The 24,512-nt window shown below is 41.2% G+C and overlaps 1 protein-coding gene across 1 annotated transcript in view; it reads left to right on the top strand.

The window, feature by feature from the left end:
- Positions 1-23,755, top strand: part of LOC136885435 (zinc finger protein 674) — a 68,883-nt gene extending 45,128 nt beyond the window's left edge. Inside the window, exons 4-6 of the mRNA XM_068230265.1 lie at positions 781-863; positions 23,339-23,576; positions 23,681-23,755. Coding sequence (XP_068086366.1) covers positions 781-863; positions 23,339-23,576; positions 23,681-23,755 — 396 coding nt within the window. The remainder of the gene's footprint in view (positions 1-780; positions 864-23,338; positions 23,577-23,680) is intronic.
- Positions 23,756-24,512: the final 757 nt, after the last annotated feature.

Raw genomic sequence — 24,512 nt, 5'->3', positions numbered from 1 at the left:
AATGTGAATATAAGAGGGTAAAGAAAATACCTAGTCAGTGTGGAAAAGGGGATAAACAGAAAGCGAAAGAGAAGGAAAGAATGGTATTGTGTAAGGATTTGGAGATAGTATTTGTCCCTTCATGCTCCTCCTTTGCTATTGCTACATTTTCTACTGCTATCCTACTATATGTGGTTTTTCCTGTCCTTATCACTTATCCAGAAAGTGATGACGAAAGTGGCTCTGGTTAGGAGGCAGCAGGTTCTTATGCTTGTTATTTTCCAAATAAATAAATAAATAAATGCAATATAATTTCATCGTGCGACAGTATAATATTATTTAAAGTCACTCCACAGACTCTATATGAGTTGATTATGTTTGTAGGTGCAGAAAATGTTATTAGTAAAATTTTGTAAATTATAGAAATTTATTAAAGATGAGGTGTGTGATTAATAAAAATTGTTAGGGTAAAATTTACTGTATAACATTGTATTTTAGGAAAATACTTTCTTCTCTTGTCAATTTAAGATTTATTGCCTGATAATAATGTATTTTTGTGTATCATTTACCACTGAAGTATACACCTCTTTTGCAAATAAAGTGATTTTGAATTGATTCGATTTGATTTGATTGTTACTTTCCATTCTTAAATTATTACATTTTAAATTGGTAGATAATTAATTATACTCTTATTTTGCCAATATGAAATTTGTTTTCTTAGCTATTTCTTGTTTAGGTCTATATACTCATATTTTTATTCATTTACTTCTTTATTCTACTTTTCTTATTTCTTACTTATAGCCTTCCAAAGACATTAAGAAGGAAATATTCATAGAACAAAATACTGATGATCAGCTGCTGGCGTACATCAAAGAAGAAACACAGTATGTACACCACAAACCTTATACAATATGGAATATGTTGTAGCTATTCACAGTTGTGTTAAGCAGTGGTTGTTTTATCTTTGGAACTTATCATTTGTATCAGTTTAATCCTTTCTTTACAAGGTTACATTTAAACACTAATACCTTAAAATTCTATTTGTTAAATTATTTACAATGTTCAGGAACTTTAAGATCAAATTTATTGTTCCTTTATGTAGTTTTATTGAATACCCCTATATCTACAAAACAGTCTCTGATAAACTAGATATTTCTGAAGTGTATTTGTTTACAATACCTTTAAGCAACCGTCAAAAATATATTCTTTCTTTCACTGTCCCTGCTTCATTTCTTCATCACATTTCTATCATCTGAAATGCAGTCTGCAACTATTGCCTCCAGATATTCTCAGTAATTTTGTGTGTTTGTACCAACAGTGACACACAGACATAGGCTTGTTTCAGATTATAAACTAAATCTGCAAATTCAGAATTATTTTTATGTACATTGCAAATCGTGTAATAATTGCAAACTAATATAATTTAGCTTCATTAATCAATTTATTGATGGCTCAGTTCAGTACTGTTATAACTCAAATAATGCCATTTTTTTAAATTATTGATTTGGTTAGATTCCTTTTTTTATTACCCTTCCAGTTCTATTTTTTGTTAAGTCAAATTTCTCCATTTGTAAACGCCAAGCAGATAATGACTTGTAGAAATAAGACATTCAGTTCAGTAGAGCTACATCTTAGATATCATAGCATTCAAATTAAATTTTCACATTCTTGTAAGTGTATAAAGATATTGTACCAGTAACTTGTAATTGTGCTTGAGGGTTTTGCAGGGTGTGTGCAGTCTTATATTAGGAGATTGTACAAAGAGGGAATGAAATATTGTATGTGCTGTCCACAAAAAATATATTAAAATCAGTCAGAATAGATGAATGGCCTATCATTCCCTTGAATATTTGTCAAATTGGACTCCATCCGCACTTAGAACTCAATAAACTGATAATAGATTGTCAATCTTATTAGTGACAAATATTTAGAATAAAGTTCACCAGTGAAATTAATAAAATCTCTTGTTGATATAATTAACTAACTTGGATAAAGGGAATTCATTCTTGAGGATTATTAATGACAACATTAATTAAGATCACAGCAAAATATTTAGTTATGTTTTTTTTGCTAGGGGCTTTACGTCGCACCGACACAGATAGATCTTATGGCGACGATGGGATAGGAAAGGCCTAGGAGTTGGAAGGAAGCGGCCGTGGCCTTAATTAAGGTACAGCCCCAGCATTTGCCTGGTGTGAAAATGGGAAACCACGGAAAACCATCTTCAGGGCTGCCGATAGTGGGATTTGAACCTACTATCTCCCAGATGCAAGCTCACAGCCGCGCACCTCTACGCGCACACGGCCAACTCGCCCGGTTTTAGTTATGTTAAGTGAATAATGTTCATTCTTGAAGTTCATAAATAACGACATTAATTAAGTTCACCTTGAAGAAGGGATCATTCCTGAAAATGGAACTAATGGAATTATTTAGAGTTTCTTTTCCAATGATTAATTGGTGCTAGCAAATAAAGTTCAACCTTGATATGCCTATCAATTTTCGAGCTAAAGTTCATTCTTCAGTTAGCTAACTAACTAACCTCATGTAATATGCTGATAAACAAAGTTCTGATTCGTAGAAATATTAACTGAGTGGCTAACTTCCAAAATGCCCACTCGTTAGCAGTTTCGTTTGTACGACTTACTATTACACTGGGTTAAGAAATAGCAAGGCATTTGAAAAATTGGAATGTATGAGTTCGAAATCATATTGAATGAGAATTAAAGTTCCTAGAAAGTTTAAAGTGACTTGCTAAATTGAAAGTTATTTGATAAGACACAGTTCACACTATTATTTAATGACACAAATGCGTATCATTGTTGAAGAACTGGCTCCGTTTGAATGTGTTCGCACAGACTGTAGTACCATGTCTACCACGGATCAGGAATACCATCGCCACGTATTCCTCGAAATTACCACGTCCACCATAAACCGGAACACCATCACAACGTCGCTCGAAGTTACCACGTACACCATAGATCAGGAACACCATTACCACGTATTCCTCGAAGTTACCACGGCCACCATAAACCGGAACACAATCACCACGTCCCTCGAAGTTACCACGTACACCATTGATCAGGAACACCATTACCACGTATCCCTCGAAGTTACTACGTCTCCATGGGCGGAAGTTCACATGATAATACGGGTGGTCGGAGTATGCATGGGGCGTTGGTTTAAACACACCATTTTGAGTGATATTACTCTGTTCGTTCCAAGTAGCACGTGTAATATGCGCAGTAATTTTCATCGAATCCACTACAGTAATAAGGTGATTAATTTATCATGAGACACTGAATTTCCTAAGTTCCACTTGTCAGTTTAATGCAATTCAGTAAGTTTTAAACAAAGTCTATGCTAAGACAATTGAAGGTTTTCGGTACCCTGACTTCACTAAATTCTGACTGTCAGGTTAATGCAGTTCACGGAAATTGAAATAAAGTCTATTCATTCAACTTTACATGTGATCTTAATGTAGGATTGTGTCTCTGTTCCCGTTGCGTTGAAGAGCATTCTACTATCACTGTATCACCACGAAATATTAAATAGTTAATGGCATTGTATTTTACTTCTAACAGTGAAGTATTAGGCAGGTAATTTCTACAAACAAAGTCCTATCTGGTTAATTTACTCGTAGAAGTTATCACGTAGACTCGCCGTATTAATTTATAAGTTAATCAGTAGTTCTATCACATTCGTATTTACACGTTCGATGTCTAACACTTGTATATTTTAAGTCACGCGAAATGTTTAATTACTTGGAAAGATTTAGTTTACAGCCTTTGTACCGCTGTCGAAGTTAGAAGTTCTCGGCTGTACCTTGCGGGTACTTAGTTCGACGTTCGAACTCGACACTCGAGCACAAAATTGAACTTTACTGCCGGCACAACCTCGGACAGCAGGTCTCTACTGTGCTGTACTGTCGCTATACTGACCTCGTTGGTGAAATTGCTCGTCTTGTATACCCGGACTTGACTCTGAGCATGCATGTCATTGAAATTACTTGATATCTTGACGTTGCGATATCTCCTTAAATGAAATAGTTATTGACATGAAATTTCGACATGAGCTATCTGTTACTTTAAGCTACACAGTCCCGTTGTCCGTTAGTCAATATCTCATCTGGAAGCGGAGATGTAAAAAGAGCTTTCAGATGGTTCCCCCTGACGTGTGAGCCAAGCGTTCCGTGACGTCGTATTCGTGTCTCAGCAGATTGCCGCATGCTTTGCATCATGGCTCACAACGCGCACAATTTGAAACGATGAAGCAGATCGCGCGATACACAGCTCGATCCCGGGCGGTTCCTGTTTCACGACCATCGGCGAGTTGGCCGTGAAGTTACGGGTGCGCAACTATGAGCTTGCATCTGGGTGATAGAGGGTTCGAACCCCACTGTTGGCAGGTTTGAAGATGGTTTTCCGTGTTTTCCCATTTTTGCACCAGGCAAATGCTGGGGCTGTACCTTAATTAAGGCCGCGGCCGCTTCCTTCCCACTCGTAGGACTTTCCTATCCCATCGTCGCCATAAGACCTATCTGTGTCGGTGCGACGTAAAGCCAGTTTCAAAATTGTTTCATGACCCCTCGTCGGGGTAAAGAAAATTCGGTCACGATTTTCTTTTGTCATCTTCTTGTGATACACCTTTAAATTGGCAGCTTTCTACATGCCTTCGATGGCATTGTCTATCCGAGCAATCTTGTATGCTCCATTCCTAAGGATTTCCACAATGCGGAACTGTCCAACAAAGAGTGGGCAAGACTTGGCGTAAATCCTTTGCTCGGGAAGAGATTCTGCCGTTTTGCGGATAAAGATAAGATCGTCATCCTGTAGTGGCCGTCAGAATTTCTTGCCCCTTTGCCGTCGCTCCCTGAGTATGGCTTCATGTCTCAGATGATTGAGGGCGTTTGTGAGTCTGTCCTCTTCGTGTTCATCCACATCTGGCGGTGTTTTTAGTAATCGTCCTATGGTCGATTTCGAATTACTTACCGATGCAATGTTAACGGGATATCACGAGTTGATTCGTGAGTAGTGGAATTAACGATGTGTTGCATGATAGGCAATACCTCGATCCATTTCCAGTGTTGGTTACCGGAGTAGATTCTGCAGAATTTTGCGATTTCTCGCAAACATTTTCTGTATGATTTGCTTCAGGATACCAGATGGATTTCATGATGTGATGAATATGTAGTTCCTCACGAACGTTCTGAAATTCCATCTATGTGAACTGTGTACTGTGATCCGTCAAAAGAAACTCTGGTTTTCCCATTTCTGGGATGACATTCTTCCTAATACTTCGAAGAATACTACCAGCATTGTCCTTCTATATGGGTGGAAGCATCGTATATTTGGAAAACACATGTACGACTACAAAAATGTACCTATTCCCTCAGGTTGCTTTCGGGAGTGGCCCATATAGGTCTTGAGCCATCAACTCCCATGCTTTCCCTGGTTCCAAATGCTTGGGAGATATATCCTTAAATGGAATAGTTATTAACATGAAATTTGGACATGAGCTATCTTTATTGTAAGCTACACGGTCCCGTTGATCGTTAGCCGATATCTCATCTGGAAGCGGATATATAATAAAGCTTCTAGATGGTTCGCTCTGACGTGTGGGCCACGCGTTTTGTGATGTCGTATTCGTGTCTTAGCAGACTGCCGCAAGCTCGCTCGCCGGAAGCGTAGCATCATAGCTCACAACACGCACAAAATGATAGGATGGAGCAGACCGCGTGATCCACAGTTCGATCCCGTGTGGTTCCTGTTTCAATATCATGGTATTGAATTTATGCTTGTTCCAGTTTGTCGTCACACTTACTGATTATCACCATTTTCCACTTTTCATTTTAGTGCTCATTGTCAGTGAAGTGCTTGTACTTTGTTGTTTGCAAACATATATGCACAATTATTACGAAATAATCTATATATCTATAAATGCCGTTGTATATGTGTATTAAATCTCCTCCTAAACCACTGCAGCGATTTCAACCAAACTTGGTACACTTACGACGTAGTGTCAGGAGACGAACCGCGTGGTGTTAAGACACCCGAAGTACCCTTAGGTGGGGCGAGGAGGTGACATTTTAAAATATTCGAAAATAGTGTCGAATCCATCCTTTTCGGGGTCGTTGAGGTGAATAGTGGCACTCCGGATTTCTCTCAACGAACCGCGTGGGGTAAGACACCCCATGTACCCATAGGGATTGGGGGCGAAAGGGGTCACATATAAAATATTCGACAATAGTCTCGAATCCATACTTTTCGTGGTCGCTGAGATGAATAGTGACACTCTGGAAATTTTTTGAAGTCCAAGTTCAGCCCCCTTTGGAGTGGGGGCGAGGGTGGAGTGATATAAGAAAATTATCGAAAATAGTGTCGAATCCATACTTTTCGGGGTCGCTAAGATTAATAGTGGCATTCCGGATGTTTTTAAAGTCCAATTTCAGCCCCCTTTGGGGCGGAGGGCGAGGGGGATTGATATATCAAAATAACCGAAAATAGTGTCATATCCATCCTTTTCGGGGTCACTTAGATGAATAGTCACATTCCGGATTTCTTTTGACAAATCGCGTGGGGGTAAGACACCGCATGTACCCGTTGGGGCGAGGGGGAGAGGTATAAAGTATTCGAAAATAGTGTCGAATCCCTACTTTTCGTGGTCGCTGAGATGAATAGTGACACACTGGACATTTTTAAAGTCCAAGTTCAGCCCCCTTTTGGGGTGGGGGCAGGGGGAGTGATAACGGTATATAAAATTAATCGGAAATAGTGTCGAATACATAGTTTTCGGGGTCGCCAAGGTGAATAGTGGCACTACGGATTTTTAGTATCAGGAGAACAACCACGTGTGGATAAGGCACCCCAGGAACCCTTAGGGACGGAGGGCGAGGCGGGGAGATACATGTATAATCGAAAATAGTGTCGAATCCATAGTTTTCGGGGTGGCTGAGATGAATAATGAGACTCCGAATTTTTTATAAATCCAAGTTTGGCCCCCTTTGGTGTGGAAGGCGAGGGAGGAGTGTTATATAAAAATAGTCGAAAATTGTGTCGAATCCACAGTTTTCGGTTTTGCTGAGATGAATAGCGGCACTCCGGATTTTTTATAAATCCTACTTCATCCCCCTTTGGCACAGGGGGAGGAGAGGTAAAACGGAAATTGTCAAAAATGACCGAAATAATGGAGGGGGATAGTGATATCAAAATTAATCGAAAATATTGTCGAATCCATAGTTTTTGGGGTCGCTGAGATGAATAGTAACACTCCGGATTTTTTAAAATACTAGTTCAGGCCCCTTTGTGATGGAAGTTGAGGGGTTGAGATATAAAAATATTAATCGAAAATATTGTCGAATCCATACTTTTCAGGGCCACTGAGGTAAATAGTGACACTCCGGATTTTTTAAAGTGCAAGTTCAGCCCACTTCGATTTGGTGAAGAGGGGAGAGTGGTATATAAAATAATCGAAAATAGTGTCGAATCGGTAGTTTTCGTGGGCACTAACATAGTCTCATTCCGAATATTTTATATTTCCTTTGGGTTGGGGAAGTGATAAATAAAAATAATCGAAAATAGTGTCGAATCCATCCTTTTCGGTGTCGCTGAGAAGAATAGTGACACTCCGTACTTCTTTTCACAATCCGCGTGGAGGTAAGACACCCCAGGCACCCTTAGGGGTGGGGGTGGATGGGGTGATATGTACAAATCATCGAAAGTATTGTCGAATCCATACTTTTTGGGGTCACTGAGGTAAATGGTGACACTCCAGAATTTTTTAAACCAAGTTCAGCCCCCTTTGGGGGGTGACGGAGCCCAGATATACAAAATTAATCGAAAATAGTGTCTAATCCGTAGTTTCCGGGGTCGCTGAGGTGAATTGTGACACTCCGAATTTTTATAAGTCCATGTTCATACCCCTATATGGTTGAGGTTAGGGGGGAGTGAGATATAAACATGATCGTAAATAGTGTCGAATCCATAGTTTTCGGTGTCATTGAGATGAATAGTGACACTCCGGATTTCTTTAAAGTCCAAGTCAGCTCCCTTTGGGGTGGGGGACGAGGGCTGAGGGATACATAAATTAATCGAAAATAGTGTCGAATCCACAGTTTTGGTGTCGTTCAGATGATTAATGGCACTCCGGATTGTGGTGAGGGTTAAGGGGGTGAGAAAAAAAATTAATCGAAAATATTGTCGAATCCATATTTTTTGGGGTCACTGAGGTGAATAGTGACACTCCGGATTTTAACAAATCCAAGTTCAGCCCCCTTCGAGGTGGGGAAGAGGGGAGAATAATTTATAAAATTAATCGAAAATAGTGTGGAATCGGTAGTTTTCGTGGGCACTGAGATAATTAACCTCACTACAATAAATAAAAATAATCGAAAATAGTATCGAATCCATAATTTCGGGGCCGCTGACAATAAAGACACGCCGGATTTTTTATAAATCCTACTTCATCCCCCTTTAGCACAGGGGGAGGAGGGGTAAACGGAAATTGTCAAAAAGGCCCATGATAATGTATGTATGTTACAGTTTAGCTTTCAACCAAAATTGATAGAAGTATGACTTACTATCTGGAGAAAGTACTGTTTAGGATAAGACATCCCTGGATTCTCTAGAGGAGGGGTGATTTATGTACGTAACTAAAAGCGAACAACAATAGTTTTCCGGGCTACTGGAGCGATTCAAATAAAACCTGGTACACTTTTGACTTTTGAAATGCTATTTATTCGGGGCGTCGACCTAACAAGATCTTTTGCCCCTACTTGACACCATAAGTGTGAACCTGCGTGTATTTGGAAATGGCGGAAGTGAATGTGAGGATAGGAACATTAATGACGACACATACACCCAGTCTCCAGGCCAGGGATATTAAATATTTACAATTAAAAACCCCCTGATCCGGCCGGGAATCGAACCCGGTGCCGCCGGATGATAGGCGTACGCGTTGTCCCCTACACCGCGGGGCCCGACTTACACTTATGACTTACTATCAGGAGATAAACTGCGTGGGATTACGACAGATTAGCACCCCCTAGGGGCAGGTGTTGGAGAGGGTGAGATATAAAAGTAATCGAAAATAGGGTCACATCCAAAGTTTTCGGGGTTGCTGAAATGAATAGTGACACTCCGGTCGTGGTTTAAGTCCAAGTTGATCTCCAATTGGAAGGCGGGTGAGAAGGAGTGAAATCTCCAAAATGACCGAGATAATGGACGTATATGCGTATATTCCAGAATAACTCTCAACGAAAATTGGACCTACTGTCTGGAAAAATACCTTTGAGGTAAGAAAATGAAATGGCATATGGCTTTTGGTGCCGGGAGTGTCCGATGACATTCGGCTCGACAGGTGCAGGTCTTTTGATTTGTCTCCCGTAGGCGATCTGCGCGTCGTGATGAGGATGAAATGATGATGAAGACGACACATATACCCAGCCCCCGTGCCAGCGAAATTAACCAATGATGGTTAAAATTCCCGACCCTGCCGGGATTCGAACCCGGGACCCCTGTGACCAAAGGCCAGCACGCTAACCATCTAGGCATGGAGCCGGACTTTGGGGTAAGAGACCTCTAGCCTATAAAGTAGAGGTAAAATGTTGGTCCATAAAATTTCACTGGATTTACAAAGTGTCACTCCCGAATTCTGAAAGTTTTCTTTTGTTGAGTTATATATTTTTATTTAAAATACATGTAATGTAGGTATTAAACACGAAATCCAGAAGTGTTCTGTCATTCAAACGCTATTTTGTGAAAATAAGTCCTATATAGATATTGGACGTAGGCTTTATCAGAGAGATTTTGAACGTATTATGTCGAATGCTAGGATGTGTAAAATATACATTGTATCCCATGTTTTACAGCAGAATATTCATCAATCTGCTTCTTGTTATTCTGCTTCTTTAGTGTTAGTCCTGCTTGGTGGCAGGGTTCGGTTTTTGTGATACGTTGTATCCAATTAGATCAGGCTTACAGCTTTCGAGTTGCAGTGCTCTGTATCTTTCCTTCGCTGTCTTGTTTGCCCCTTGCGCCTCTTTCCGCTGGCTTCCTGTGTATATGCTGACTTTCACAATATATATTTACCTCTGCATGCAACAATTGCCCAAACCAGCGCGCGCGAATTTCCTCAGTTTTCCTCTGTATCGGTGCAAAGCCAAGACATTTCCTAATAACATAATTTGAAAAGTGATCCATTCTAGTTATGCCAGCCTTCCACCTAAGCATCTTCGTATCCATGACGCTTAGTTGGCGCTCTATCTCTATTCTAGCTGGCCAGCATTAGTTGCTCTGAAAAAAAGAAAAACAGGGCACATAACAGTTCAGTAGATAGTAGATTTCCTCCTTCATCCGACGGTCGCAGGGGCGCCCGTTATCATTCTCCACATCAGCGAGGCTTTGTATATCCTTAAGTTGTCTTCATTAGTAAGTCGGCCATATCAGAGATTGTGGAGACAAGATACTTAAATTTCACTACTCGTGCTATATCTTTACCGTCAACATGCATGGTTCCAACTTGACGATGTAATGTCTTGTATTCTGTCTCCTTTTTGTTGAGGCGCGGGACATATTGCGCTAGTCGATTGTTCCAATTTTCTTTTTGGCGCTGCAGATCGAGCTCATTCTCTGCAGCCAAAATGACACATTTGCATAGAGAAGTGTCCATGGTATTAGCTTGTGCAGGACTGAGAATAAACAGCAGTGGAAATACGGCAGTGCCTTTATGGACTCCTACAGTTATACGGAAGTCATCAGATGCTCCTGCGGCAGCTTGAACATAACTCGTTTCTACGTGGAGCAAGTTTAATCTCCCAACAAGGTGCCCTGGAATGCCACGTTCTCGTAGCGCTGACCAGATAACGTAACGAGGTACCCAATGGAAAGCTATCTCAACATCCAGAAAGTTGAGATGAAGCCTCTTACTCTATTCACAGTGTCTATCAACTAACAGCCTTGAGTAGAGGAGCTGTGAGAGTTCAAAACCACAGGGTGTTCCTCAAGTACGTGTACTATTTTTCTGCAGTGTCAGCACCCGAGGTCATTGACCGGGTTCCGATTCCGAAGCCATTGACACGAGGTCATTGACCCCTTGTATAGTAGTATGGCTAAGCCGATTTGCGAATTTTGCATACGAGAGAGAGCCTAACTTCACAGTCTCTCTCTTGAGCAGCTAACTACACTTTAATGGCTAGTTGCCCTTGCTGACGCCTAAGAGAGCTAGCTTAACTTCATCGAGGGGCCTAACCTTAGCTTTACGGCTAGATGCCCTTCTCGTCGTGGGCAGTCGTTATCTTGGAGGGGCTTAACTTTACAGGACGTAGTTTTCTGACGAGATGCCCTCCCGACGCTATCTTGAGTGGTAGGACAATGATGATTCTCCCGACGTTGTTTTAAGTAGTAGGGTATGGGGATTGACATAAGTAAGCACATGAAGGAGTCTAACTACACATGGCCGTAGTTTTACGGCAAGTTGCCCTTCCTGGCGTCAATTGCATAAGATAACGGCTATACACAGCTCCTTATGAGACGGCTTAATAAGTAAGGACATGGAAGAGTCTAACTGCACAGGGCCGCAGTTTTACGGCAAGATGCACTTCCCGACGCTAATTGCACTAGGTGGCTGCTATACACAGCTCTTAATGAGACGGCTTAATAAGTAAGCACAAAGAGGAGTCTAACTACACAGGGCTGTATTTTTTCGGCAGGATGCCTTTCCCAACGCTAATTGCACAAGATGGTGGCTATACACAGCTCCTTATGAGACGGCCTAGGGGCGCTTGCGCAAGATGGCGGCTGTATACGTCTTATATAGAAAGATGACAGCTATGGGCGATTGCGCAAGATGGCGGCTATACATAGTCTCTTATGGAAAAAGATGCCGGCTATGGACGCTTGCGCAAGATGGTGGCTATATATGGGCTCATAGCAAGATGGCGGCTATACATGTGCCCTAATGAGAACGCCTAGTGCTGTAAGAAATACATTGGTTACATTTAAGCCACTAGCAGTGGAAGGAATTATCGGATAAACATGTAACTTGAAATTCGGTTCGGAAATATACTATTTGAAACTGTAGGCATCGGTTATAAGCATGTGGCTCATGCGAAAGAGAAATTAAACAGAACGCCTAGTGCTGTAAGAAATACATTGGCTACATTTAAGCAACTAGCAGTCGAAGGAATTATCGGATAAACATTTAACTTAAATTTCGTTTCGGAAATATACTATTTGAATCTGTTGGCATGGGTTATAAGCATGTTGCTCATGCGGAAAGTGAAATTAAACAGAATGCCTAGTGCTATAAGAAAACATTGCTTACATTTAAGACCCTAGCAGTCGAACAAATTATCGCATATACATATAACATGAAATATCGGTTCGGAAACATATTATTTCAGTCTGTTGCCATAGGTTATAAGCTCGTAGCTTATGCAGGAGCGAAATTAAACAGAACGCCTAATGCCATAAGAAATACATTGGTTACATTTAAGCGCTTATCAGTCAGACAAATTATCGAACAAACATGTAACTTCAAATTTCAGTTCGGAAGTGTGCTATTTTAACCTGTTGGCATAGGTTATAAGGATGGAGCTCATGCGGAAAGTAAAATTAAAGAGAATGCCTAGTGCTATAAGAAATACATTGGTTACATTTAAGCCCCTAGCAGTCGAATAAATTATCGGATATACATGTAACTTGAAATTTCGGTTCGGATATATACTATTTGAATCTGTTGGCTGGGTTATAAGAAGTAGCTCATGCAGGTGAAATAAGCAGTTCGCGTAACACTATAAAAATACATTGCTTTCATTTAAGCCACAGCCGCCTTCCCCCTCCTTTTTATTGGTATAGCAAAAGGGCCAAAGGGCACTGGACACAAACGCCCTCCTCCTCATCCGTATAGCAAAAGGCAAAAAGGCAAAAGGGCTCCTCCTCTTGGCTATACATAGGCTCTTATAGCCTCCTCCTCCTCCGCATCAGTATAACAGAAGTGCAAAAGGGCTCTTCCTCTTGGCTATACGTAGGCACTGATGGCCTCCTCCTCCTCCTCCTCCTCCTCCTCCTCCTCCTCCTCCGACAGGACGTAAGAAGGCAAGAGGTAAAATGTTGACTATTGAACAGAAAAACCTTATAACACCATAGTTACCGTGCTCTATGTTTTTATTCGACCAAGACATCATGAATCCTTTCACAATTAACACATACTAGAATTCATTGTAGAACAAGAGGAAAATGTTGACTATTAGTGTTGAGAACAGAAAATAACTTATAACGCAAACAATATAGTTACTGTGCTGTATGTTTGTATTCGACAAGACAAGTTCAATCCTGTTACAATTAGCGCACACTAGAATAGATTGTAGAACAAGCTAATGTTCTATGTCTTTATCCGGTATAACGAAACATGTTGACAATTAGTGTTGAGAACGGGAAAAAACTTTTAACGCTACAGTGCTGTATGTTTCTATTCGACAAGACCAGTTACAATTAGCACACATTACAGTTGATTGTAGAACAAGACGAAACATGTTTACAATTAGCGCTTGGAATATAAAAACTTATAAAGCAAAACATTATGAGATTTGAAATCTGCATTATAAGATTAATCTCTCTGTTGATACAAAGGCACTTCTATGCAATCAGCACGCACACGTAGAATTGCAAATGGTGTATATCTGCATCCGACGTACTTCTTCTTCTTCATCACTGCAAATAAAATTATTTTACTACTTAGCAGGGGATACTATGAAAAATCTTTGGCGTAAGGAGATGGATTTTTGCGAGATTCAAACACATGCAACAGAAAAAATTAAGTATAGATTTCGAACTCTGATTTTGTTACAATAGAAAAACATGAATTCAAACCCTGTTCTCTTATCGCAAATAACATAGGGAAAGAAAAATTATAGGATTCGAACTTAGGTCCCATGTGGAAGAGGAATTGATGTACTTCCTCTTAAATCAATAATCACTACTACTATACAGATAAAATAACGCAAGACAATACGATTTTCTGCAACTATATCTTCTGTCGATATTCATATTAGAATTTTAAAACATCACAACAGCATATACTTACTATCTTCTTGTAATCCCGGGAATCGAACACGTGATTACTTAATTGTGCAACGATCATGCTGTAATCATTGACAGAAGGGCAACTCCAAGTCAGCGGAACGATAGAAATATAAGATAGATGTACTTCCTTATAAAACAATAATTACTACTACTATTGATGTGATTAGCGCGCAGAATCTATATGCTACTAGGAATCGAACCCTCAGCAACATGGTAGGACGGTGTCGACACTTACAGCAGATGTTTAGAACACACGATGTTTAAAATTGATCAACGAAATACAGAATTAAATGTTACATTTCTCGTAAATCAATAATCACCACTACCACGATTAACATTACAGTCTGAACCGACTATCTTTCGATCCGAAGGCTAACACGTCGCCAACATTACAGTCTAAAGTTGATTACAGCTAAGATACAACTTCTATTATTTGCCTGGTGCGAATGTGAGAAAGTACGGAAACGCATCTTCAGAGTGCAGTTCGAACCGGCCCGCTCCAGGCTGATAGCTGCATGCAGTAGCATGTGAGTAAACGGTAAAACGTTAATCACTGCCATCTATTACTCTGCATCGTAAAAGCTGCATACGCATACACAAGATGAATCCTGTTTTCGAAGGCGTTGATGTGTAAATTGTTAACACTTCACAGTAGAAACGCACACACTTACCTGAGTTTAAAATACTTACATATTGAAAGGAAAAATAACAGATCTGCTTTCAACACACAGTACATGCAAAGTAAATATTTGCATGCAGCGAGCTGGCTGGCTTACGACCGGAAATAAGCGTTAAATTACTAATGACACAGCAGTGTGCGTCGACTGCATGTCGTGGCTTACAGAAGAATATTGTACCGAGTTAAGATTATGTGGATTTTAAATTGCCCCCCACCACATGCATACGGTGGCAGCAGTGAGGTTAGCGATGTTCTGTTGTTTAAAATTCCACGTCCACGTAGTTAAAGATGACTGCTGTCATCATGACAGCTGTCAAGAAAGTACATGGAATTCAAATTTCGTGCGCCCACGTGCGTAAGGTGGCAGCCATGAGGTTTAGCTCAGTACAGATTGAAGCACTGAGGTTCACGATGCTCTCTTGTTTAAAGATGACAGCTGTCACTATGACAGCTGTCAAAAAAGCAAGGGCCAAGCACGTGGCTTTGTTTACAAACAAGAGCACGTGGTCGTGTCCTATCTATGTGCACTAACTTCTAACTTAACGACGTAGAGCGCGGAATTAAAATCTACCTGCTTTTTGACAAGTTCTAACCACGTAGGCGTGGATTTTGAACTTCGCGTGCTGACGCAGCATACTACGTGATTGTGTCATCACGACCACGTGTTCGGAGGGGGAGGAGGAGGAGGAGGAGGAGGAGGCCATAAGCGCGTATGTACAGCCAACTTGAAGAGCCCTTTTGTCGTTTTGTTGTGCTGATGCGGAGGAGCAGGAGGCGGCTATAAGAGCCTATGTATAGCCAAGAGGAGGAGCCCCTTTGCCTTTTGCTCTACGGATGAGGAGGAGGAGAAGGAGGGCAGTTGTGTCCCGTGCCCTTTTGCTATACGAATAAAGAGGAGGAGGAGGACGGCTGTGGCTTAAATGAAAGTAATGTATTTTTATAGTGCTATGCGAACTATTTATTTCACCTCGTGCATGAGCTACTTCTTATAACCCATGCCAGCAGATTCAAATAGTATATTTTTGAACCGGAATTCCAAGTTACATGTTTATCCGATAATCTGTTCGACTGCTGGGGGCTTAAATGTAACCAATGTATTTCTTATAGCACTAGGCGTTTTGTTTAATTTTACTTTCCGCATGAGCTACATGCTTGTAACCCATGCCAACAGATTCAAATAGTATATTTACGAACTGAAATTTGAAGTTACAAGTTTATTCGGTAATTTGTTCGACTGATAAGCGCTTAAATGTAACCAATGTATTTCTTATAGCACTAGGCGTTCTATTTAATTTCGCTCCTGCATAAGCTACAAGCTTATGACCCATGGCAATAGAATAAAATAATGTTTCCGAACCAATATTTGATGTTACATGTTTATGCGATAATTTGTTCGACTGCTAGGGGCTTAAATATAAGCATTGTATTTCATATATCACTAGGCATTCTGTTTAATTTCAGTTTCCGCATTAGCTACATCCTTATAATCCATGACAACAGATTCAGATAGTATATTTCCGAACTGAAATTTCAAGTTACATGTTTCCGTTAATTCGTTCGACTGCTAGGGGGATTTAATGTAAACAATGTATTTCTTATCGCACTAGGCGTTCTGTTTCATTTCGCTCCTGCATGAGCTACAAGCACATGGATCGCTGATGGCAGCTCTCCGCTGCAGGAGAAAGTACGCCAAGTTGAGCGCGCGGTTCGCCATGTTGGCATACCCATCCTAGAGCTCTCCTTATGGGGATGCAATGATAATATAGTCAATTTTAAATCGCAATTAATGGCGCGTTGGAATAATTAAAAATATAGGGACATGTTCACTCAAAGCATAAGGACATTGGGATCACTGACACGTCATTCCGAGGTCAGTAAATCTCCGGGATAGCAATAAAAATGAGTGTATAATAACGGCCGACTAATATTAACTTAGGTGCTGAATACATGCATTTAGCGATCGGTAACACAATACGAGTGAAAATCAGTTTCTGGAAACATTGCTGTAAATTGTATACATGTATGTCACGAAATTATGCATTCTTGAAATGATGTACCTATAAACGTAGCTCACTATACAGGCCTAGATTTGACATACCATAATCGGTGCTTGATAATGAATTCCTGTTTCCTGTTTCTATGAAATAACGCGCAGTTTATCAAATTAAAATATAATTGAAGCAAATGTACACATTCATAAAACCAGCAAATATTCAAAACTTGTCAGTATATCACGTTACCTGCAGCTTAATTTACTATTACAGACCTCTTTAATTAAATTCAGCTACCAAAGCAATATTGATGGTCATCATCAGAAATATGTAACACGCGTTAAATGAGCCCCAAATAAAACAACTAGTATAATGGGATAGCCTAAAACACCCACCACACTGTGCTTTCTCCCACCACTCCAGTGTCTGAAACCCATAATTATTACTGATGTAAATAAGGTCTAGAATTCCTCCAGACTTCATTTTCTAAGATTGTTATAAGGTCACGTCAATTATTTCATCAAAACCGTCAGTTTAATTGTGACAAATAAATAAAAATATAAGTAAATCTTTACTTGCAGTTAATGTTCAGGAAAATTGAAAACAGTTGGCTATACATCACTTCTAAGGTGTGCAGTTTGTCCATTTTTATCTAAACAGTCTTCCTCAAACTGATGGGAGCAGAGAACAACTGTTTTAGAAGGCTCTCAAGTCTCCCGCCTGATACTCCTAATCCATGATCTTAGATGTTCGGGTTTCGAGAAAGGAAACCTAGAAAAATTGCCATTTTGCTCCCAAAATATGCGAAATAAGATACAATAACCTAAAAATCAAAACACTACCCTAGGAAGATTATTATGTACAGTATAAAGCTCACCGATGAAATGATTTCTCCTTCTGCTGATCGTTTATGTTTGTACATCCATAAGCTGAACACTGCGGTATGTTAATACCCGGTAGGATGTTTCTTCATTCGGATTTCACATAAATACATGCACATTTAAATTTAATTTTGTAATTTACAAGCAGTGTCCGCCTCTGTGGTGTAGTGGTTAGTGTGATTAGCTGCCACCTCCGGAGGCCCGGGTTCGATTCCCGGCTCTGCCACGAAATTTGAAAAGTGGTATGAGGGCTGGAACGGGGTCCACTCAGCCTCGGAAGGTCAACTGAGTAGAGGGTGTTCGATTCCCTCCTCGGCCATCGTGGAAGTGGTTTTCCGTGGTTTCCCACTTCTCCTCCAGGCAAATGACGGGATGGTACCTAACTTAAGGCAAAGGCCGCTTCCTTCCCTCTTCCTTGTCTCTATCCCTTCCAAACTTCCTATCCCCCAACAAAGCCCCTTTTCAGCATAGTAGGTGAAGCCGCCTGTGCGAGGTACTGGCCATACTCCCCAGTTGTATCCCCGACCGAAAGTCTGAATCTCCAGGACACTGCCCTTGGGGCGGTAGAGGTGGGATCCCTCGCTGAATCCGAGGAAAAAACCAACCCTGGAGGATAAACAGATTACGAACGAACGAATTTACAAGCATACTACAAGGCAACAAACCTAAATTCATAAAATACACTACTATTTCTTTTGAAATAACACAGCACAGAACACCCGTGGAACTACAATCAAGGGGGTTGGCGTCACTGAACTAAGCATAAACAAAGCAAGCGCGCTCCTCGTGGTCTATTCAATGGGTCTACTGCACCGTGCGCTCGCTGCCATCTTACTACGCCAGTCATCTTCTATTCGGCTTACTGCTACCCAAGCCACCAGCCATCCATGTATAGAGATCAGTGGCTACAAGCTTATGACCTATGGCAACAGATTTAAATAATATGTTTTCGGATCCGGTATTTCATGTTACATATTTATGCGATAATTTGTTCGACTGCTGGGGGCTTAAATGTAAGCAATATATTTCTTATAGCGCTACGCGAACTGTTTATTTCACTTTCCACATGAGCTACATGCTTATAACCCATCAGTCAAATAGTATATTTCGGAACCGAAATTTCAAGTTACATGTTTATCCGATAGTTCATTCGACTCCTAGGGGCTTAAATGTAACCAATGTATTGTTTTACCACTAGACGTTCTCATAAGTGCCTATGCATAGCCACCATCTTGCGCAAGCACCCATAGCCGGCATCTTTCTCCATAAAACCTAAGTATAGCCGTCATCTTGTGCATTCGCCCATAGCCGTCATCTTTCTATATAAGAAGCCTTATATAGCCACCAACTTGCGCAAGCGCCCCTAGGCCCTCTCATAAGGAGCTGTGTATAGCCGCCATATTGTGCAATTAGAGTCGAGATGGGCAAATTGCCGTAAAACTACAGCCCTGTTTAGTTAGACTCCTCCATGTGCTTACTTATTAAGCAGTCTCATAAAGAGCTGCGTATAGCCGCCTTCTTTTGCAATTAACGTGGGAAGGGCCTCTTGCCGTAAAAATACGCCGCTGTGTAGCTAGACTCCTTCATGTGCTTCCTTATTAAGCCTTTGCATAAGTAGTTGTATATAGACGTCATCTTGTGCAATTGGCGTCGGGAAGGGCATCTTGCCTTACAACTACGGCCATGTGTAGTTAGACTCCTCCATGCGCTTACTTATGTGAATTCCCATTGCCCTAGAACTTGAAACAACGTCGGGAAGTGCATCTCGCCGTAAAAATACTTCCTGTAAAGTTAAGCCACTTCAAGATAACGACTGTCCACGATGAGAAGGGCATCTAGCGTAAAACTATGGTTAGGCCCTTCAATAAGGTTAAGCTTGCTCTCTTAGGCGTCAGGAAGGGCAGCTTGCCGTTAACGTGTAGTTAGGCCCCACAAGATAGTGGCTGTGAGGTTAGACTCGCTCTCTTATGCAAAATTCGCAAATCGGCTTAGCCATACTACTATACTAGGGGTCAGTGACCTCGGGTCAAGGACCTCGGATTCGGAACACGTCTAAGTACAGTACTAGGGGTCAATGACCTCGGATGCTGACGCTGCAGAAAATAGTACACCTAATTGAGGAACACCCTGTGGGTTTGAACTTTCTCAGCTTCTCTACTGCCATGCAGTGTGAATTGCTCCTGTAGTCCCACAATTTTACAAAAATCCAGCTTGGCTCGTAATCTTTGCTAAATCGCTAGTCCCATTGTCGAGGATTGGTTGGAGAACTGTCATTGCGTGGCTCAGAAGTCTGATCGGGCGGTAATTATAAAATTCGGCAGGGATTCCCTTATTTTTGAGCGGAGGTGATTGGACTGATCGAAACGGAAATTCCAATATTGAAGTTTTGTCAAAGTAGTTCGGCCAGCGTTCTCGCGCTTCCCGGCAATAGAGTTGCAAATTGTCTGATCTCTTATTGATGTCATAAGAGAGTTGGATTTGTTCCGTTTCATAATGCCCCGGTTTGACTAGCTGTTAAATATCCCGCTGTTTGGTGTTTTTAATGGCAATGACCTCCTTCTCTTTACTACTGGCTGCTTTGTATGCATTCCAACGAGCTAGAAACTTGTGGAACAACTGTTCCTTCAACGTTACTGGATCCGTAACATTGCCATTCCGAAGCCACGTGTCATTGCTAATCCTTCGTCGTCGTCGCCCTCATTTAGTTGTTCAAAGAATTGGGCATGTGGCGTCTAAGAGTTTAGTCCGGCTCACATCAACTGTGGTGATTGGTGGCACTCTAATTTTCGCTACAACGTCGGCCTCCTTCAGATGAAACCATTTGATCAATTTTGGTCCATTTCCTGTGAAGTTGTCAACATCTTTGAGATTCTGTCTTCTCACAAGAATACAGTCATTGTGATTCGGATGGGAGCTACTGTGGTACCTGACTGGATGAGTATCACGATTTTTGAATTGTATGTTGGCGGTGGTAACTTTGTGCATAATCGGGAATTTGTTGGCCGTCGTCATCGTTCTTCTGTCCATATCCATGACCGCTGTGGGCCGTGTGGTCTTCTTTCCTCCTTCTGACGTCCATTCAGATCATCGGCAACAATAAGATAGTAAACGGTCTTCTTGTCTAGCACTTCCCCGAAGGCATCTTTGGTTTCCTTGCCCAGGCCAGTTTGTGGAGCGTTGCACTGAAACCGTGGATTTTCCTTCTATCCCCAATATAGACATGTTACATCAAGGGATTGTCATACATTTGCCCCTCGGAGACTAAAGAATCAAAATTTTGCTGACGTTACTATGCCAACACAATTATTTGTTCTTCAGTTTCCGTTGTACATCATTTAGTAACTGCACCCCATTTCACATGACTTTTCTCCACTCTATCTTTTCTCCTGCACCTTACAGATGCCTATGTGCCTACTCTCAAGTGCTATGGCTAATTCGCTACTTCGTCCAGACATAGTTCAGTGACGCCGTACAGGATGGGTGTTCTCGCTTGTTTAGTCCTCACAGCCCATGCGACAGCAACCCTTGCGTAATTTTCAGGCTGATTGGGACCTATCAACGTGCGTCCCTTCTATGGTACACGCCCGAGGCTTTCTTCCGATTCCACGAGACATATTCCATAAGGTTGTAACTGTGTTATTTAACGGCCGGCTTGTGAAGAGTTTTAGAACTCGTGACAGCATGTAGTTACATCGCTCTGGACATAGAAACAGACGCCTTTTCGGATCCCCTCTGGAGAAGGAACACTACGCTCCTTTCTGCTTTAACTTCGAGAAAGGTAGAGTACTTCGTCTGCGAACTACTCTGTACCGAACGTCTCCATCTCCTCTAAAGTTGCCATTAAGGACCTTGTGTGTATTTGGTCTATGAGAGCAATTGTATTTCGCTCAAAACTGCCGGCAGCCCAGTGGGGAACCCTTATCCGTCACCTGCGACGAACCACTTGTTATGGCAGTGTAAATTGGTCGTGGAGAATATTCATCAATACAAAATTATATAACATTTTCCTGAAGAAAATAATTGAGAATCAGATAAATCACTTGTCACAAAAATAACTTAACCACGTGAAGAAGAATTGCTCCAGAGTATTGCACCTTTTGCTTGGCTTGATATGCCACAAAACATATGACATACAAACCAGTGGCGTATTTTCTGACCCGTGTTGTCAGTGGTGACAATATCAATATCTAGTGTGATTATCAAGTGGTCTAGCCTGTGTCATCTGGAACCATTGTCCCCCTTTCATTTGTCCACCTATTTTCTCCTAAGAGTGCAGTAAGAACTCATGGTCGAGCCTCCCAGTACTTTGCTTGTGAGGAAGTCGTGCATTCCACCGGTACATGTGAATTCAGTGCATACAGCATGAATTGGGAAGTACCACTTCATGTTACGATGTGTTTTCTCCTGCGTGATCGACTTATTGCACGTGCCTGTTGCAGGCGAATCTCACATTTCACCAAGAAATTTGTATTCCTCGCTCTTCTTTCCTAGAATATCTAGAACCACACTGCGGTGGGGACACTGGCATAGACTTGGATGCTATTCAACAATGTTACCATGCTACTCAAAATGATCACTTGTTCCATGAAGTTTTCGAAATAAAAGGAATTTATTTTTTTCTTTTGCATAGCAGAAGTATCCACTACGGTTCACTTCAATGTCCTCTCATCTGGAATTCTGGCTCAAGCCTTGATTTCCATGTTCCTTTTAGCTGTAGTGTTAAAGGATTACCCGTAAGAATGTTTAAGTACGTGATAGGTTTGCATTTGGGTTCAGATATTTCAGGACATCGGAACATTGTAATTAGACGCTACAACCAAAACCATATTCTTTGCCGCCATCATAATGTCTACAACAGCAGTATCTGTAGGTGAAATGAAAGCATCAGGGTTAGAGAAAGAACCGTCATCTGCATGTTAACTTTCTGCTTTTCGAGGATTTTATAAGGATTAATTTCTATATTGCATACGGCCTCTGTTAAAGGCAGCAATTAAGACGTAGACTGATGTAATTCATGGTAGTTGTACGAAATTCCTTGCATAAACCTACTGTCCTATACTTCTGTCGGCTCTGTTTGATTGCACATCAAATCTACGTAATTAGAAATAACCACAGTGTGATGTAATATAATGTTGCACTGGTATGATAACAATGTACAAATACAATAGTATTGTTTGCGTGACATTAAATAATATTTATGCAGTAAATGATTTGCCATGGTTCAGCAGATCTTGCTGACTGTCCTCAAACAACGTCCTCAACTTTATTAATGTCTACAGGACTGAGATTCTCTCAAACAACCTCAGTAACAAGGTTTTTTTACAAAAATTATGACTCGCCTGCCACAAACGGCAGAGTGGATGAACAAGATGAAATCTCCAAAGCATGTGCCTTCCTTTATCTAGGAGAACTTCTCGTGCATTCTTTAAATGATGCCTATAAGCTCGTACATTTCTAAATCGTCAGAATTTTCTTGCATGTGATGACGTGATTCAAGAGAAAAGACGCAAAATATCCTCGTATCAAACGAGATCTTTTCAAATTAACGACTACACTGTGAATATGACCCCAGATGATGTTTACCCTCAGGAATGTCTTGTTCATGAGTTATGAGCTCTCTGCATGTGATATCAGAGAGTGCATTGTTCAGTAGCATTTCCTTTCTGTGACATTTTTAGCGGAGATGGTCAAACATTTGGTAACATCATTGTTTTAATTTTTCCACTGTAGATCGAGACCCGAGGGGATCTGCGCAGACCATCAACCTCAGTATTGCGGAGGAGCTTGTTTCAGATGTAATGTCTGTGGTAAAACCTTCAGCCGAAAAGACACTTTAACAGTTCACATTGGGACTCACACGGGGTTTAAGCCACACTCCTGCCATATGTGTGGCAAGTGCTACAGCCGGAAGGACAGCCTAAAAGTCCATCTGCTGGCACACACGGGTGAGAAGAAACTCTCTTGCGATGTCTGTGGAAAATCTTTCAGGCAGAAGAAATTCCTATCATCACATATACGGGTTCACACAGGCCTCAAGCCGCACTCTTGTACTGTGTGTTATAAATCTTTTAGCCAAAGGAATACTTTAACAGCCCACATGCGAACTCACACGGGCGAGAAGCCACTCTGCTGCAATTTCTGTGGTAAATCATTCAGCCACAAAATCACACTAACAGGTCACTTACGGACACACACGGGCGAGAAGCCTTATTCCTGCATTGTCTGTGGTAAATCCTACAGCCGTAAAGACAGTCTAGCAGAACACATGCGGTCTCACACCGGCGAGAAATCAAACTGGTGCGAAGTCTGTGGCATATCCCTCAGCCGGAAATTCGATTTAAAAGTTCATACGCTTACTCATACCGGGGAGAAGCCACACTCTTGCGTTGTCTGTGGCAAATTCTTCAGTCGAAAAGGGTATCTAAACGTTCATATTCGAACGCACACAAATTAGAAGCAGTTCTTTGGCAATGTCTGTGGCTATTCATTAAGCCACAAAGACAATCTAGCGGTTCACATGCCGTCTCTCACAGCAAAAGGCTACAACGTTGCAAAGTCTGTGTTAAATCCTTCAGCCTGAAAGTCGGTCTGAAAGATCACTAGCGTACTCACGTACAAGAAGCCACAATGTTCCAATATATGTGGCAAATCTTTCAAACTCATAGTTTGACACATCACATGAGGGCTCACATGGGCGATAAGCCAAACTGCTTCAATGTCTGTGCTAAATCCTTCAGCAACAATGTCTGTGTAACAGTTCAAATGCGGACTAACACGGGTGAGAAGCCGACTGCTGCGATACCTGTGGTAAATCCTACAGCCATAATGTCAGCTTAAAAGTTCACACACGGAATTTCACGGGCGAGAACTCGCACTGTTGTAATGTCAGTGGTAAATCCTTCAG

This window comes from Anabrus simplex, chromosome 14 (genome assembly GCF_040414725.1).
Source record: "Anabrus simplex isolate iqAnaSimp1 chromosome 14, ASM4041472v1, whole genome shotgun sequence".
Taxonomy (NCBI): domain Eukaryota; kingdom Metazoa; phylum Arthropoda; class Insecta; order Orthoptera; family Tettigoniidae; genus Anabrus; species Anabrus simplex.
Note: the sequence above shows the minus strand (reverse complement) of the source record. Positions and strands in the feature narration are given on the sequence as shown.